Genomic DNA, 19,123 nt, shown 5'->3' on the forward strand with positions numbered 1-19,123 from the left:
TGGAAGTGACTTTAAATATCATCTAGTTCCATACCCCCTGCCATGGGCAGGGATGCCTTCCCTTGGACCAGGCTGCTGAGAGCCACATCCAACCTGACCAGGAACACTTCAAGGGATGAGGCTTCCACAGCTTCTCTGGGCAATCTGTGCCACTGCCTCAGCACACAGAGAAGAATTTCTTCTTAATATATAATCCAAATTTCTCCTTCTTTAGTTTAAAACCATCCCTGTGTATGATATGGCATCATGCTCAACATATAAAGTGAGGGGCAGAAGGAAGAGGTGGACATTTGGAGTGGAAGGAATAAGGAAGGAGGAGGATGTTCCAGGTGGAAGCATTTGTCTCCTTGAGCCACAGCCAGCTGTGATGGAATCCTGCCTTCCTGGAGATGGCTGAACACCTGCCTGCTCATTGGAAGCGGAGAATGGATTCCTTGCTTTCACTTGCTTGTGTGTGCAGCATGTACCTTGCTTATCAAAGTATCCTCTCTTCACCCAGAGTTCTGTAGTTTTTACTCTTCCGATTGCGGCCCCCATTCCCCCGCGGGGGAGGGAGCGAGCGGCCGCGGGGGCTGGGCTGGGGTTGCAGCAGGACAGGGACACACCTGCGCCTTGGGGACAGCCAGGACACATCTGGCTGCGAGAGCTGCTGCGACAGGGCAACCCCGATGGCACCGGCACCGCCGGCAGCCGCGCGGCCCCGACCCCGCTCTCCGGAGGGGCTGGCACCCGATCCCACTCCCGCCTCTCCCGGGGATCACTCCCATCCCTACGGCCCCGAGCCCGCTCCCGCCTCTCCCGGGGATCACTCCCATCCCTACGGCCCCGAGCCCGCTCCCGCCTCTCCCGGGGATCACTCCCATCCCTACGGCCCCGAGCCCACTCCCGCCTCTCCCGGGGATCACTCCCATCCCTACGGCCCCGAGCGCAGCTCTCCCGAGGGGCCGACACCCGAGCCCGGCCCTCCCGAGGGGCTCACACGCGTTTGTACAGCCCCGATCCCGGCGCTCCCGGGGATCCCACAGCCCCGATCCCGGCGCTCCCGGGGATCCCACAGCCCCGATCCCGGCGCTCCCGGGGATCACACTCGGTCCCACAGCCCCGATCCCGGCTCTCCCGGGGATCACACCCGGTCCCGGCAGCCCCGATCCCGGCTCTCCCGAGGGATCGCACCCGATCCCACAGCCCCGATCCCGGCGCTCCCGGGGATCACACCCGGTCCCACAGCCCCGATCCCGGCGCTCCCGGGGATCCCACAGCCCCGATCCCGGCGCTCCCGGCGATCACACCCGGTCCCACAGCCCCGATCCCACAGCCCCGACCCCGGCTCTCCCGGGGATCACACCCGGTCCCGGCAGCCCCGCAGGGCCGGGCCGCTGTCGCCCCCTCCTGGCACCGCTCCAGAAATAATTCCCGAAACGCTCTGAAACCCTCCCGAAACAGCTCCCCCAAAAATGAAACACACACAATGCCCTCTCTAGTAACTAGTGCCCTAATCATAATGGAGTTGCCTGGCAAAGACGCATTCAAAAATCGTTCTGCAAGAGCTGCATCGTCAATAGCTCTGCATCACTACTTGTAAGATGCTGAATTGGAATCTTGCAGGAAAACCCACTGTGGAATGCTTCTACTCTTTCCAAAGTGTGCTCATATGCATAGTTTGTAATCACCCAAGATCCTAAAATTCACAGACAATAAAAGGCTGGAAAAATTCATCAGAGGTCATTAATTCTCTGTCATGGTTTAGCCCCAGCTAGCAGAAAAACCCCACATAGGTGCTCCCTTCCCCCCAAGAGGATGTGGGAGAAAATCGCAAGGGTAAAATTAATAGACTTTGTGGGTCAAGATAAAGACAGTTTATTAGTAGGTAAAGCAAAATCCACACACATAAGCAAAGCAAAACAATTCATCCATCTCTTGACGTGGCCAGGCAGGTGCTCAGCCATTCTCAAGAAAGCAGGGCTCAATCCCACATAATGGTGACTTGGGAAAACAAACACCATCATTCCAAAACTTCCTCTCTTCCTTCTTCCCCCCAGCTTTATATGCTGGGCACAATGCCATATGGTCTGGAACTTCTCTTGGGTCAGTTGGGGTCAGCTGTCCCAGCTGTGTCTCACCCCATTCCTTGCTCACTCCCCAGCCTCCTCACCAGTGGGGTGAGGAGGAGAAAACGCCTTGAATGAGCAGAAAAGGCCTCTGTGTAAGCTCTGCTAAGCAGTAATGAAAACATCCCTGTGTTATCAACACTGTTTTCATCACAAATCCAAAACAACCCCACAATGACTACTGGGAAAAAAAAATTTGACCCCAGCCAAAACCACCACATCCCTCACAAGCACTTAATGACTACACTTACATCATTCCCAGCATTTGTTTCACATGGTATTAACAGGCTTCTGTGAGGACTCAGGTGCCTGCAGAAACAAAAAGGTCTAAAGAACAGATACAGCAAGCCTTAAAAACATGATAAATCTTTCATTGTATGCCTTTATACAGTAGGCCAATAAAAACCTAATCATTTTTCCAGACCATGGATTCATGGTGTAATAAAAAGGTCAAGGGTATATGATAGGCAAAAAGAATCTTTAAGACTAATTGTGTAACACAAGACAAATTGGACCACAAGAGTCTTTTCCAGTCTTTAAGATCTAGTACCAAGGTGCTGCATTTCACCTTGCAGACTATCCAGCCTAGGATATTACTGGGATAACTCTACCTAGGGAGCAAGTGTTAACGAGGGCTAAAGGTATCACTGCAGCCCATCTGCTGGGAAGGAGCTTAGCTCCTCCAGACACACCAGGCTTTAAATGGAGAAACTGAACCAATCATTAAGAACAAATACTTTTCCTCTGAGAAACATCTCCAAATACCATAAAGTTTTTGGGGAACCCTTTAAAGGAAGACAGAAAACTGATCTGTGACCAGGTTTCTTCAAAATTAGGACTTATTGAGCCTAAAATAATAGGCTGGAAGTGGTCATGAAGCAGTTGGATACTTAATAAAGTGAAAAAATGCTTTCTGAACTTTCATGACTCTACAAATGATTAAGACCATCATATCCAAACTGTGTTTCTATAGCTGAGAAAAATCTACTTCCCTTCAAGCTCAGGAGGGGAGATGAGGTACAGTTAAACACCATAAAAAGTCAAATAACCAAAGAGACATGAAAACCTTTCATGTGAAAGTGCCTTTCACTTTAACAGAAGTGAAATTTATCATTTAGCATTAGTCTGGAGGTGGACAGAGAAGGAAAGGGCGATTTTTTACTTCACTGCTTTACCCCATGGAGCTGTATCACTGTAGTCAGCAGAGAGGACACCACAGCATTTCTGCTTAATAGCAGAAGAAAGGCAACAAAAATCTCCTTAACCCTCAAATAAATACTGCAGGGAGCAGAAACTGGGCTTCTTACCAGGGACACATCAAGATTGGTATTGACCACCTCTAGTTAATTAGGACATGGATCAAAATGAACCAGTAACAAAAACTTTTGTCCACTACCAGCAAACAGAAAAGGACACATGAAAGGAAGAATGACCACATTAGAAGCAGTCATTCCATTTCTACATCTGAAAATCATCATTTTTCCCAAAGCAGTAGGAAAAACTGGCTGAAAACATCTAAAACCTTTTGCTTTCAAACACATCTGCTTCCCAGAGTACAGTTACTGAATGGTTTGAGGCAATAAAAGGCTACAGACACACGTTTCTTCTCCAAGCATTCAACAAATGTGGCAGCAGTGAGAGGAGAAGCAATTTACAGAATCATAGAATATCCTGACTTGGAAGGGACCCACAAGGACTGAAGTCCAACTCCTGGCCCTGCACAAGACCAGCTCAAGAATCCCACCATGTGGCTGAAAAGCATTGTTCAGATATTTCTTGAGCTCTGTCAGGTGAACAGTATTTTCTCAATATCCAACCTAAACCTCCCCTGACGGGCCTTTCCCTCAGGTCCTGCCACTGTCCCCCACAGTGATGAGTGCCAGCCCCTCTCTTCCCCTCATGAGGATCTTGCAGATTGCAAGGAGGTCTCCCCTCAGTCCCTTCTTCTCCAGGCTGAACAGACCAAGTGACCTCAGCCACATCTCATATGGCTTCTCCTCCAGACCATTCATCTTCACAGTCCTCTCCTCTGAACACCCTGCAATAGTCTTACTTCTTTCCTATATTGTGATTTATATTGTGGTGTCTGAAACTGCACACAGTACTTAAGACATTTTCCTATACTTTCTGCCTTGTCCACATAAAGGCATCTAGCTCAGACTGTTCCTTTTGAACAATCCTGCTGGATTATTAAAGTCAAAGAAAATCAGTAAATCCTCAAAGGATTTGCAACTTCAGGTTTTCACTGCCGCTGTATTATACCAAGATCAGCACAGCAGCAGTTGTTATAACAAATTTTCTGTTGGATCAAGTACAATGGGTTCACTGAAATGATTTCTAATCTTTTAGGTTTCCAATTACTTTGTCAACAAATTCTTCCTAGAAAATAAAGATCTATAAAAGAACACCTATGCAAGCCAAAAAAAAAAGTGAAAGATTTACCATCTACAAGAATTAAACTGACATTTTTTTGCTGCCTTGCAACTTTGTTGAAGTTGAGCTGCTACCTGCAGCCAAAAGTCTGATAAACACATCAAAATAAGAAATGAAAGGCATCCAGCAAATAACAACTAGAGATGGAGAATAGAAAGGAAATCCATTTAACTGCCTAGTTTCTTAAGTTTGCCTTGACAATAAGGAAAAATGCTGAAAAACATCAACACAACATAAAAGAATCATAAGTGATAAATATGACAAAGGCAAGTTTAAGCAAAGGAAAATTTTAAGATAGGAGAAACACGCAAAGAATAAAACATGCACTGCTCAGCTGTTGAGGTACAAAAATACATCAATCTAACAATGCTTCTTCATGCTACCTCTCTAGTTACTGCTCTTTAATTTGTTCCTTTGCATAAACAGCCAACCTACAGCTACTGCACAGCCCAAGTCATTGACAGTTCAAAGAGCTTAACAATTTAGCAGGGATCAAATGTCCATAAATGCAACTCATTCTCAGGCAGAGATGTCAAGACACACAAAATCTACTGGTCCTTATACCTGGTTTAAGATATTAAGATTTTTATTGCTAAAGCATTGTGCATTTTTTCATCTGTACTTCTTGGCCAGATATTTCACCATCAGTTTTCAGGGCCTCTCTGCACCTTCACTCACTCCTGAAGGCAATCAGGCTCTCAAAGCACAAGTCAAAGATCCCTTTCACACACCAATCAGACTAGCAAGAGGCCTACAGACCTTCTCAAACTTGCAAAGTGTTGTATTTTTCCATGATTTCTTCAAAGATTAAGACATATGGACTTCTGTAAGTAGATTGTCACAAGAAAATTAAATTCCTGAGTCCGTATGCCCTTATGGCTTTAGCTTAAGGCCATAAAGATATTAATTTTCTAGATACTGTTACACTTGGGGAAAAAAAAAAATCACACTTGGCTAGAAATATATGGCTCTAAAATAATTCCCAGAACTATCACCACCCCTACCAAACAGCTCCCATGGCATGGGTGAGACTTGCCTTCCCAGGACTCAGGGGTAGACCACACCACTCTATCAAGATATTCCATGTGCCCAGTAGAGAAGCCCTGTACTTTATCTCCTATTTGATAAACAGTATTAATAATGTAAACATTAAGCTTGCAAGATTCCTGCAGAGCTCAGCTAAGAACAGTCAGTTAATTCACCATAAAATATTAGGTGCGTCAGTTACCAGTTAATCTATTTAAACATGCTTTTTACTGAACCCTGCTAAATACTAATTAAAAAGTCATGCAGTACCACACTGAATACTTTACAGACCCTTCTCGACTCTGAACTTTGATACCTGAATCTTTTAAACAAAAGTGCATCCTAAATTCTTCTGTTTCTTAATTATACTTGAAGTCAGAGGGCAGAAAGGTCACATACATAAATTTTAAGTACATGCAAGAAAAGTCAAACAAGCCACAGGCCAAAGGAATAGTGCTGTGACCTTCTTTCTGATTTCCCCAGTAAATAAGTACTCAGAAGGTTACAGTTTTAATTTGCGTGGCTGGTGTCAAAAAGGATTGAAAGTGACAAACCATGTCAGCCTGCATTTGAAACCTTTAAATTCAATCTCTCTCATTGACTGCCAAAGCGAGTGTGCAAGTGAATTAGGAGTCAGCTTTACACTAACTGTGATTGCAGTGAGTGGCTCTAGGCTCAGTCAGGCTTCAGAACAGATAAGCCCAGGGGTGAAAAAAGTATGATTATCTTCAGCTGCATTTTGCAGAAGCCCTGTTAACATGACTGGAATATCTGATAAACCACTTCTGCAGCCTTTTAAGAGAGCAAGATTGAAATCTAACTTTTAGGAAGCCCTCTGACTGCTCCAATACAGTTTCACTGCAATAAAAGCAAAGAGCTACCATAACAAAAATGTGAACTTCTGAAGTTTGAACAAATACAGAGAGCTGAGATGAGAGACAGATTCTGAAATATCCCTTCTGCCCTCCAAGAGCTACTACTTCTCAAGTTGCTTCAAGAAAACAGAAATAGGATCCAAGTCAGCCATCCCTGGTTTGATGGTGCAACCATTACATCATATCCATTCCCATTACTGCCACTTGAATTTCTCATCACACTTGGCCTGGAAAATATCCAATTCCACCTAAACATTTTGCTTAGACTCTTGTCTTCTAGTAATCAAACTAAAACCAGAAGAGTTTATTTCTGGTTAGCTTCTAAGAATGGCAACTAAAAGTGACCAGCACTCTGAAAAAAATCTGAGGAGCACAAAACTTATTACATTTCATACAATGCTCCGAATAATTTTAAAACACAGTCAGCTTTCTACAGCCATATCTCATTTTCAAAACACCTATAACCTTCATGAAGGGCTTTGAAATCCTCAAAAGTCTAGGACACTTGTTTCAAGTATTGTTTCTGTGATTGATACTATAAGGACAAAAAGGAAAGTTTGGGGTTACACTGATGGTGATTCAACACCATTAGTGACTGGAATGAGCAGCACCATGTGTCTGTGCCATGCCATGAAACCAGTCCACACAGCAAAGTGGATGCTTCAGCAGAAAACTGATTACTTTCATTACAACACAGGTATGTCACTCCACAATCATGTTTATTTTTGATAAATTAAAGAAAAGCACAAAACCCCTCGCAAGCTTAGACAGATTTACTGGAAGTTGTCCTGTTTTTGCCTGGGATAGAGTTCATTTTCTTCCTAGTGCCTGGTACAGTGCTGTGATTGAGATTCAGTATGAGTTGACAACACAGGGATGTTTTGGTTGTTGCTAAGTTGTGCTTACTGTAAATCAAGGACTCTGCAGTGTCTCACGCTCTGCCGGGGAGCAGGTGCACAAGAAGCCCAGAGGGAGCACAGCCAGGAGAGGTGACCTGAACTGGACAAAGGAATATTCCACAGCAGAGGATGGATGTCCAGCATATAAACTGGAGGGAGTTGACTCAGAGCCACTGATTGCTGCTGAGGGACAGCCTGGGCATCAGTCAGCAGATGGAAAACAATTGCATTGTGCATGACGTGTTTCTCTTGGGTTTTAGTCCTCTTTTTAATTTCTAGTATAATTATTATATTTTACTTTATTTCAGTCATTAAACCCACAAGTTGTACCTTTTTTTCAATTCTCCCGGGGGAGAAGCAATGAGTGGCTGCACAGTACCTACCAAGCAAGTTGAGCTTAAACCACAACAACAATCAGTAATATATATGGAGCCTTAATTTATTGTTAAGCTGCTACTTCAACCATTTTTACAAAGCCATCTCTGCTGGAAAAAAAAAAATTTAGACCACTAAAATCCTCCACAAAGCAAAGTGAGTACACTCCCTCACTCTCCATTCTCCCCCATATTTAGGGATGTACAGCTTTGATTACTGAAGTCCCAAGCAAAATTTGACACGAGAAACAGCAAGCCCCTGCTGATCACCACTAGCCACGTGGCTCAGGGAAGCCATTCAACACAGTTAGCACATACAGCCACCTACTGATAGGAAGGCTTGGCACTCCTGTACATCATCTCATCGACATTTTAAAGGAAGCCTTGCCAACTTCACATATTACCTCAAATCTCAAAGCAGCTAAAATGAGCTGGTAAGGGAGAATTCCAGAGGTCCAGTCTGCACAAGAGAGTTATCTTTCAGCAATGGAAGCCTGACTTTCATTATCTACACATTTAACTATCCACACAAACCAAACAACTGCCAAGCACCCATTTTCACGTCTCTCCTGTTGGAAATGTGTCTGGTATCACCATGTTTTATTTACAGTTTGCTTCTTCCATCTGCAGTTTCACATACTTCATTCAACATTCACAAACTGCTCGTCTTGAATCACTACTATAAATAAATGTGAAAGAAGGTAAAGTAACTTCTCTGTCACAGATCTTTCAGTATTTTTAGAGCAGCACTCATGAACCAAGTTATGAGAATCAATACTACACTTGCACATTTACCAACATTTACAAACAACCACACTTGCAAAGACAGCCTTGGAAATAAGGCTGGATTTCAGAACTACCATCACTCCCACAGACAAATATTTTTCAGATTTCACATAGAGATGAGCACATGAGAGTTGAAAATAGGAAAGCAAATGTACGAAGCTCTTGTTTCTTCACAGACGCTCATCTTTCCCCAGGTTCCTCATTTACAGAACTTGCCATAAGCTAATAACTGGACAAAATTCCAGTTCCCACTGTCTGATACCAGCTGTAAATGAATCCTATTAGCATGGTCACCTTAGCACACATGCAAATAAGTCTATTTCCAATCTATAACATGCTTGAGGGTTTACAGGCAAAAGAATCCCCTTTTTAGGATGGCTTAATGTGCAAGTACACAAATACATCTTCTTAATTAGAAGAAGGGATAAAGTCTAGTCTCCTGGAAAAGATTCCCACTGTTCTAAAATTTAAGCAGCAGTTAAATGTTTCAATGACTGCTTAAAACAAAATTTAAACAATAAGTATTGTATTTGTGTCCCAAGGAAATGGGGCATCAAATCCTTGAACAGAGTTTTCAACAAGAAATATCAGGACTTACTATGCAGGAACATTGAAGGATACTAATATTTGATTTTAGTTCTTTCAAAACAGTGTTTAAAGGCAAGGAAACTCCTGTCATATCTTAATTCAGAAAGACAGATTAATAATACTGCCCATGAAAATATTCTTACAGCATCTTCGTTACTTCCACATTGTTCTTTTTTAACTGAAATGTTACCCAGGAACTTGAAACAGGTCAAGCTCCACTTTTTAAATTTAAAATTATGTAATTTGTGTGTACACAAATTATAATGTGCAATTATAAGCATAATATGCAAATTTATCCACTTCCATTTGAAAGCTATAATTACCACATTTCAGAAGTCTAGACCCAGCATTTTCCCTAGAAACCAAATTTCAACATGACTGGAAATTTGTTAGCCATTTGGCTTTTCTGTCTGAGCAGTAAACATACCTGAATTACTTCAGCATCTCAAAAGGATTCTACTTCACCCATACAACTCTTACAAATTACTCTTGAGTTGCTGAAGAAAGCCAGTTGATATACAGTATTTCAGTTTAAGTAAATACAGATAGCAAATTTAATGCCACTAAGACACCAAAATGCTATTACATAATTAAGCTGGTTATTTAAAGCACTTAAAACCTTTGCTAAGACATTTTCTCACAGATAACCAAAAGAAGCCAAACTTGGAAACCTGTTTCATGCTGAACTTAAAAGATAAACAAATCCAGGTAAAAAAATTAGACAAGCTATTTCATTTGCCTCCCCATAAACTAATATAGAAAATACTCAGTAGACCTGGCACACAAAATCCAAGCCAGAACCATTATGTATGCATTTCCACTAATAATTGTCATTCATTTAAGTGCATAGAATTTTTACAATTGAGAAAAAAAAAACCAATCCCTGATAAAGTTAGAGTCATGGCAGGATGGGTTAGTAAAACTTCCCCTCCTGAAATCATATTTCCCACCTGTATTATACAGGGAATTCCACAATTAAACTATTTGGTGATTCTACAATTAAGCTATTATACATAGATATTATACAAATTTCCATTTTAAACTGGAGTTAACCAGTTGAATGGTCACCCTGAATCTTTCTTTTCTCCACCTCTAACATGTGAAACACTTCAGATAAAGTCCAAGGCTTCACTTTCAAAGTAAACAAAAAATCAAGACACCTACTAGATTACAGAGGTTGAATGCACATACAACTACATTTTTACACTGACAAAATGGGTTCTTTTTCTGGAGCTGCATATGTGCATGCAGATACCATGATGAAAGGCAAAAGTTTAAGCCTTCCAATTTATATTTCAATGAGAACCTCAAAAAATATCATAAACTCAGTCAAAAGGACAGATTTACTTCCTTTAACACTGTTTACAAAATAGGAAATCATATGGTTTTGTAACTCCCTCGAATAATTTACACAAAAAGATTCTTCACTACCTGGAGAGGAGCTTCAATAATTTGTAGCCATCAAGTTTAATTTTTACAAGTTTTTTTCATTTACAGCAAACACAGCAAAAAAATGCTTTTTTAACATAATTCTCCTTTTCCCATAATCACAGGGACATTTTTACATATTGAAAGTTTGGAGAAATATGCAATATATCAACCACCCATGGACATGGACCTTCAATTCACTTAAATACATTGCACAGCTTAAACTGTAACAGCTACCCCTAACTCCAGAGTATTTCAGACAACAGTAATTCTTCTGATTCTGAAACAGGCATTTGCATCTATTACACATCAAAACCTACAACACATTAGAAGAACCCACATCAACTTAAACTTGTTCCTGCTATGACATGCAAAGCACACCAAGCACAGCTTTGTAATCATAGCAATTAAAGCCAAAATCATTCTGGCTATCACTATGTTTGGTGGGTTAGAGGATCAGTTCATAGCTTATTTCACTTGAGCATCCTAAGCACTAAATCAAGCATTTGTCTCCCCAGAGCTGTACTTGAAAGTCACCTGCCAATTATACACTATGGCCAAATGTACATTAAATCATACTTTAATTCACACAGAATGACTTTTCTAGTTAGTACTGCATCACTGAAACAAAAAGCTATCACTTTAAAGCACATCTGACTTGACAGATACAGAGGGGAGGGAGTAATTTATTATCTGGAGTTATATAATTGCAAAACAAAATATGCATTGTGTTTTTATAAAGGTTTATTAAAATGTAGCAGAGCCCAAAGTTTCTAAGAAAGGCCATCGGCAGCAGGCTCACACACATGTAAACAATCGGCCGTTCATTGTTCAGAAACGGGGAAAATAGGGAAACCTTCTGGGGTTTTAATTGACATGCAGCCCGAGCAGAGCACAGCAGACACAGCCATTCAACTCGGAATAATCTATAACTCGAGCAGCGAGCGACGGCAGAGCAAACAGGGATGGAAGAGGGGCAACGCGGGCAGGCACCCAGCGTGCGCCGCTGCCCGGGCGATGCTGCCCGCCAGGGGAAAGGGAAGGCGCCGGGAGCCGGCAAACACCGACAGCCTGAACACAACAAACCCCCCCAAGCGGTGCCAGGCGAGGGTAAACCCCGCACCGAGAACCTCACCGGGAGCCTGAGCACAACAAACCCCTCCAGGCGGTGCAACAAGGAAGGGCGAACCTCGGGCTGAGCATCCGCGGCGGCCGCCGCTCACTCAGGCCCGTCCCCACCGCGGGACAAGGAGCCCCGCTCCGCCCCGCCGCCCCTCACCTTGGTTGACCAGCCGCAAGGCGTGGGTGAAGGACGGGTCCAGCGAGTCCTTCTCCGCCATCAGCTCGGGCAGGTACTTCTCGTCCATGGCAGCGGCGGCGGCCCGGAGCGGCAGCGGAGCCGGGGCGCCGGGTGCGCCCGCGGGGAAGGAGCGGGTCCGAGTCCCAGGCAGCGGTAAATCCTCGGAGGCAGCGCTTCCCCCTGGCCGCCTCCCGCCCGGGGCTGCGGGAACGCATCCAGAAGGAAGCGCCGCAAGCCCCCGGCCAGGAGGGGGAAAGAAAAGGGGCGCGGGCTGGGGGACACCCCCCTCAGCGTACAAGTGGCGAGGACAAATCGCTCTACGGAGGCGCACAAGGAGGTAAGACGGGAAAGAGAGGCGCCCCGGGAGCCGCTGACCCACGCAAGACGGGAACCGCGCACACAACAAAAGAGACTGTTAGGCGGCGGCAGGCGCTGCGCTCAGACCCACAACACAAACAGCACCGCCAGCGACACTGCGCCCACTGAGCGCGGAAAACGCGCCGCACCACCTTTATATACCGCCCTAGACCACGCCCCCCGGCGGCCTTTAGCCCCGCCCAGAAGCTGTGCCCCGCCCCTGCCCCTTCCAATGGGCGGGGATAGCTGAGGCCCCCAAGTGTCCCCGCCTTGCTCAAGTGAAGGCTCCTATTGGATGACGTGACCTGTCAGTCAGAGACGACCCGCAGCTTCTCATTGGTCGCTGCTGCTGGCCCCGCCTCCCCGCGGTCGGTGAGGGGCCGGTGCTGAGGGGCGCCCCAGAGCGGCTCTGAGCCGCGGGCCGAGCGGGAGTTGGGAGGGAGCGGGGAAATGTCTGCACCGGCGGGACTCATAGAGCCCCTCAGACCCCACAGCGACCCTTCCGACACACGAGTCCTCTTCGAGACCCTCTCCGGGGCCGTAAGATCTGTGAGAGGGGTCGGGGATCCAGGACGGCATCCTTTCCGTCGCTGTCAGATCTTACGGAGAAGGGCAGATCTTGTGTTGAAAGTAATACAAACGCGATTTTATTTTCTTTCTCCCTCTTAGAAACAGCGTATCCTCTATCCAGCGTTCTGTGCTTTTGCCTGTAGTAATATAAACCACTTTATAAATACCAGCCAAAAAAGCATATTTCTGATGAGTTGCCCAGATGTGCGGCACGAAGTGGGTTTGGGGTTCACCCTGCTCTAAACCAGGAAAGAGAGGCAAAGTTTAAAAGACCTTGTTTGTTCAAGCCTATTTTTCCAGAGGATGCATTTGCTGTACTAGGTCATGACTGGCTCTGTTCTTTAGCTTTGAGGCTTTACATCGCTTCCTTATTAGTCCTTAGGTGTCTCATCAATGAATCTTGGGTGACAAAAGCCCTGAGGAAGCCAGACCAGCTCTTCTCTGTCACAGAGCACAAGGGCAAAGCAGAGGAAAATTACTAAATCACTGAAGCCAAACCCATAAAGTAGCATTTTAATCAGTGTTTACTGGATAAGCTGGTAAGGAACTTTGATGATCTAGACTTAAAAGACCATGAAAAATACTCTTATGTCTGTGAATTGAATAACCATACGTTTAATTCTGCATTTTATGAAAAAAAAATCTGCGATATATTTTACTCATATCCTTGCAATACAGGGATGAAGAAACCTCTGAAAAAGTAAATCAGCATGAGAAATGCTCACTCAAAGCTTGGAAGCAGAGGTTAAGGCTCCCTTCTCAGAATTGTAAGTGCTCTTTCACCCTGAAAACCAAAAGTCTATATTTTAAGGTATCTTATTCCTTGTTGCATTTCACAGATTGCATTGCCCCATGAAACAATGTCTGGTATGTTACAACATGAAATATACTTGATTTATAGTCTCTGTACAACCATTCCAAATAAATCTTGATCCAAAATGAACAGAAACAAATTTGCAAAGTTCTATTTAAAAAATTCTTTTGCATGACATCAAGCTCAATGGATAGAACTAAAGCATACAAGCAGCTGGAAGAATTTGAATTAAAATGAATGTTTTTTTCAACCTTCCATATACGTCTTCTATATAAAAGTACTGAGATGCAGCCATCTGTTGTGAAGCAGGCAGGCACATACAACTCTTGACACAGAACAATATGTAGGAGTGTAATCTTTATTGAGTGACCTGGAGCAAAAAAATCCTTATTTTTCCAGTTAAGCCTAAATGTACTTAAAGCTGTACTAAAGCATGCAGGACCTCGGACAGAAAGGTAGTTATGTTATTACAAACTGTGTAAAAAACAATGCCCCTTTCTTGGAAAGAGTCATATTCTCCCTGGTAACTGATTAAATAAACATTTGATGTTTCAAGAAACCACAGTATTTCTTCCCATATTATACCAATTCCCTCTGGCTTTCAACAAAGAAAGACTTACTGGAAGTCTGAAGACCTTCTTCTCTCTGGGTCTGTAATAATATAGGAATTATAAAATTATCCATGTTGTACCCTATTGTTCAAACTCAAACCTGCACATAACAAATGCAGGATATTTTTTTCTCCAATGAAATTCACTAGGATGCAATAAAGTCAGACAAGGGCAGAAAGGATGGGAAATTGCAAGCCTTGGGCCCTAGAAAGCAGCCCAGGATGTGGTTAGCTGGGAAAAGCCTGCTGAGCACCACTTTTACTGTCCAAGAAAGGCAGGAAACACCATCTTCTTAAGGATTTATTGCTTTCTTACTGCTGAAATCTGTGCAGAGCTTGAAAAGCAGCCTTGCTCAAGGAGCTGCCCATTACGTATTAGATGTAGGATTCATGAATGTTGAAAAGCCATGAGTCCAAATTTCTAAAACTCATGACTTATATGTATTTTCTCTCTAACAGTACACATCTACTTTGCTGTTTAATGCATGTGGTAGTCCCAGGAAGTTAGTTGGTAGCTGGACATGTCAGGAACCATGTCAGACTAATATCCGTTGCTCCCTTTTTAGCACCAGTTATCTGACCTGACAGTGTGTCTATCTATAAGCTAAAATTGTAGGTGTCAAAATTAATACTCGTATGTGCTAGAAGCATTAGGATGTGTTGGTATCTTCACTCTCAGGAGTGAGATTCACTTTCTTGTGCCAGCAGGATGTGAGGGGACCATGTGTAAAGAGGCAGAAACTGAGCTGTGTCCTCTCTCTGAAATATGGATTCTGTACAAATTCATCCACTTAAATTTTCTTTATTTGTTGAATCAACATAACAAGAAGTGATTACAAGCAGTAATTTCACCAAAGTCTTTGTTCCAAATATTGCAAGTACAACTAATATTTGTCATTTCCATGGAATCATTGAATGCTTTGGGTTGGAAAGGTCATCTAGTCCAACTTTGCTTCTGCAGTGAGCAGGGACATCATCAACTAGATCAGGTTGCTCAGAGCCCAATCAAAACTGACCTTGAATGTTTTCAGGGATTGGGGCATCTATCACCTCTCTGGGCAGCCTGGTCTAGTGTTTCACCACGCTCATTGTAAAGAATTTCTTTATATCTAGCCTGAGTCTACTGTCTTTTTCTTAAAAACCATTACCTCGTGTTCTGATCTTTCTTATAAGCCCCCTTTAAGTATCACAGTGCAGCTATAAGCTCTCCCCAGAGCCATCTCTTCTGCAGGCTGAACTGTCTCAACTCACTCAGCCTTGTCTTCGCAAGGGAAGGTGTTCCAGACCTCTGACCATCTTTGTGGCCTCCTCTGGACCTGCTGCAGTAGATTCACATCTTTCCTGTCCTGAGGACCCCGGAGCTGTGTGCAGCACTGCAGGTGGCATCTCATGAGAGCAGAGCAGAGGGACAGAATCACCTCTCTCTCAGTGCTGCCCACAGGGCTGTGGGTGCAGACCAGGACAGGGTTGGCTGTGTGGGATGTGAGCCCACCACAGTCAGTGGCAGCTTGGTGTGATCATTGAATAGGTGGAACACTTGTCACAGGAGAGGAACCAAACAGAGTGGGAATTAATTTAGGCAAAATCAACCTTGTGGTTGGGATCTACTACAAGGGACCTGATCAAAAGGAGCCTGTTGCAGCACCCTCACTCAGATACAGAAGGCACTGCACCCACAGGCTGTCACTCTGCTGGGGTCATTTCCAGCTCTGTGGTCGACTTTACCTGCCTCTAATGTAGTCCTTGCTTCTGATTAACTCCTGGGTTCCAGATTTAAATCTCAGACCACAAGAGATTGTTACAGAATCATTATTTATTTGAGACTTCAACTCACTAAAGTGCACACAGCTGAAGACCTGTAGAAGCAGGGTCTGTTTAGAGAAATGGTTTGTCACAAATCCCACATTTAGTGATTGATGTGACTCACCACAGTTCTGACTAGCATGTTGCTAAGTGGGTTCTGGCTTCCTTAATACTGCAGTGTGTTATTTGCCAATTTCTATTAGGAATGATGAAAGTACCATTGCACTCCTTTCTCCAATATTCCTGTGTCTGTTTTTTTTTTTTAACTTGCATGTGTTTTAAACTATGGAAAAATAAATAAGAGTGTACTGTCATATCAAACATTTATGACAAATTGTTTTCAAAAGCTTTTCTCTAAAAATTCATCTCTTTCTCTTTTACACCTTGTGCCTCATAGTTCAAAGTTTAGGCTTTTTTTGGACCTAATCATGGTAATCAGCCAAGTTAAGGTAGAACACAGTACATAGAATGTATGAGACCTATAGAGCAAAATTATTACATCATCTAGAGCAGATAAATTTTATCATTCTACTTTACTTTCTTTCTAGGTCTTAAAGGCTAACACACTGTATCAGGCTGATTTCTAGTGCAGTAATTGAGTCAATACATTGCAGTGAGTTCACCACATTTGTCATTATATTCAAGCATGCCATGATCTGAAGGATTTTTTTCTTTCCTCTAGATATTTTGCTAATGGCAGCTGTAGCAGTGGAGCTGCAGTGTAGTCCTGTGGAGCAGTGTAGTCCTGGAGCTGCACACACATGTGCCCTTGGTCATGGGATTTTCCTGAAGGCATCTTGATGAACTTTGTATTCTCTGCTCTGAAGCATTTTGTAATATTAAAAGGGTCTTTCATAATCTTGTTTTCAATAATGTGCAATGATTTTACAGTCCATTATTTGTTTTGTACAGGTATTTGTTAAAAATCTAGATTTTTGTCATTTTCTATTATGCACTTGCTACTACACACTTCCTGTAGTTCTAATGATGCAAAAGATATCAGCATTATCGTGGCAAAAAAAAAAAATTCTAGATAGTCTTTTTCTCTTGTGTCAAATATAAATACTTTTTTAGTAATCCTTTCTTGATCTTACACTGTAGCTATAAAGGAATGTTGTACCATTGCTAAATTCCTCTGCTAGAAGCTTTTGCAAAATTGTAAACTCTTTAATTTCCTATATTTCTGTCTAGTACACTTAAAAAAGTGGTTTGCTTTGAGCACTTTGTGACTGCCTTCTCTGGTGCTGGGACAATCAACATGTATTACAAACCTTGATGCATCTGGTCCTCCCACATACCTCTTTTATTGCTCTGAACGTGGGTGATGCCAAATCCAGTACACCCTTATCTCTGTTATACCTGTCCTCTTCCTGCTTTCACATCTTTTAGCACATTGTGTTGTGTGCTAATGAATGTTCTCTTTTGTTCTTAGGACAGCTTTTTACAGGGTGAAATTGTTTGTGGCTAATTTTTTCTTCTTATATTCAATCCATTAAAAGCTTGTCTCTCACAGACTATCTTTCCTGACTACTAGGGCTTCATTAGCCATAAGTTATCTGTTGTCTTGGTAAGACCGTGATGTGGCTCCCAACAATTATCCTTGTATGGTAATGTTTTCTTGAAAAAGAAACAGAATTCAATTCAAAATTACAATCTGTGTTTTCCTGTCTGCTTGCATGAGTTTACTGGTTACTTGAGCTTTGACAATATCAGTGCCTTTTTCCTTGTTACTGACTGGAACCAAGGTGAGGAATAGTAGCTACTCCAACCCTGAAATAAATCTGCTGCCTTAATATCTTCTATATACCACTATTTTTGCAATATTTCATTTCTGATTTACCCATGGCCTATTTCTTTCATTATTGTGCATGAAAACCACAGTTTCTTTTCTTCTGATAATATATCAGAAAATAACATAGTTCAGACTGCTTAGATCCTCAGAGAGTCAGAGTAAACTAAAGTTATTATATAATAGAGGCCATTTGGTGATGGTGGTTTATTGCATTTGCTTTTAAACTTTAACTCTACATGGTAATAATAAAGCAGTCTTAGAAAAAGCATTTCTTACGCTTCTCTTAAGAGGGAGGAGGGTAAGCAGTAAAATGTCCATTTTTCTCTTAGAATAAAAAATCTTGTTTAAAAACCTGGAGGGTGAGCCAGAACATAGCCCATGGAAACTTTACAGACTATGTTGAGACCAAAGTGGGTACAAAAGTAGTGCTGCTTTTAAGTGGCCTTGCATACTTGAAGTGAGATTATGAAGCAAAGCAGCAGCTGTAGGAGACCCCCAAAAGAAGCAATTTTGGTGGTGGGGGCAGGGAGTGGGCTGGGGAGAAAACAAAAAAAAAAGGCATAAAGCATTTTCTGTTTGGAAATGGAACTATTCTCCTTCTCTACCTTCTACAAAGCAGCACATGACAGTGGAACTCACCATATAAGACAGCAAGACTCAGCTCCCACTCAAAGCACACATGCAGATCAGTCTGTGAAATGTGGATTTTATACCTGCACCCACTCTGCCAGGATACAGTGGAAGGATCAAACAGTACAAAATTTTCTCAGCATCCTGTTCTTGGTATCTTTTGTGATAGAAAGAGTTAAGGAACAGAGAGAATCATCAGTCTTTGCCCTGAGAGGTTTGCTCAGCTCACCAGCAGTTCCTGAGAAGGATGTTGTGTTTTTATGTCCAACTCCAAATAGTGTCATTTGTACTTATAACACAAAATAGGTCTGTTTTCTAAAGTCAGTTCTTTCAATCTACCCATCAATACCATCTCCACAATGCTACTCTGTTGCATGTGTATCTCATTTATATCACAAAGCCATGCAGAAGATATATGCAAAACAATTGTTTTTAAAAATATTTCAGCACATTGGTAAATGCTAATAATTTTTTGAAATACCTTGGATAGCAAGGCAGAGTTTTGTTACCTTCTATATTTATGAATTTTATCTCACAAGAAATCTGTTCCTTAAATCTATTGCATAAGTTTAGATTAATTTCTCTTGAAAATTCTAATCATTGTGTTTTGGTCCTAGACTTTGAAATCAAATGTTTACTTACTTAAATTTACTTTAAATTTTTGCAGTAATCAAATTATATATTTAAGTTAGTAGTTCTTTAGCTTTAGACAGTATATAGATAGAATTAT

At 42.6% G+C, this 19,123-nt stretch overlaps 1 protein-coding gene across 1 annotated transcript in view; it reads right to left on the minus strand.

Annotated features, from left to right (window-relative positions):
• The window catches only part of KHDRBS3 (KH RNA binding domain containing, signal transduction associated 3), an 82,249-nt gene extending 69,964 nt beyond the window's left edge, over nucleotides 1–12,285 (minus strand). The window contains exon 1 of the mRNA XM_084209883.1: nucleotides 11,797–12,285. Within this exon, the coding sequence (XP_084066009.1) occupies nucleotides 11,797–11,884 (88 nt within the window). The 5' untranslated portion in view covers nucleotides 11,885–12,285. The remainder of the gene's footprint in view (nucleotides 1–11,796) is intronic.
• Between the last annotated feature and the right edge of the window lie 6,838 nt (nucleotides 12,286–19,123).

This window comes from Fringilla coelebs (assembly GCF_963513975.1).
Source record: "Fringilla coelebs genome assembly, chromosome: 1".
Taxonomy (NCBI): Eukaryota; Metazoa; Chordata; class Aves; order Passeriformes; family Fringillidae; genus Fringilla; species Fringilla coelebs.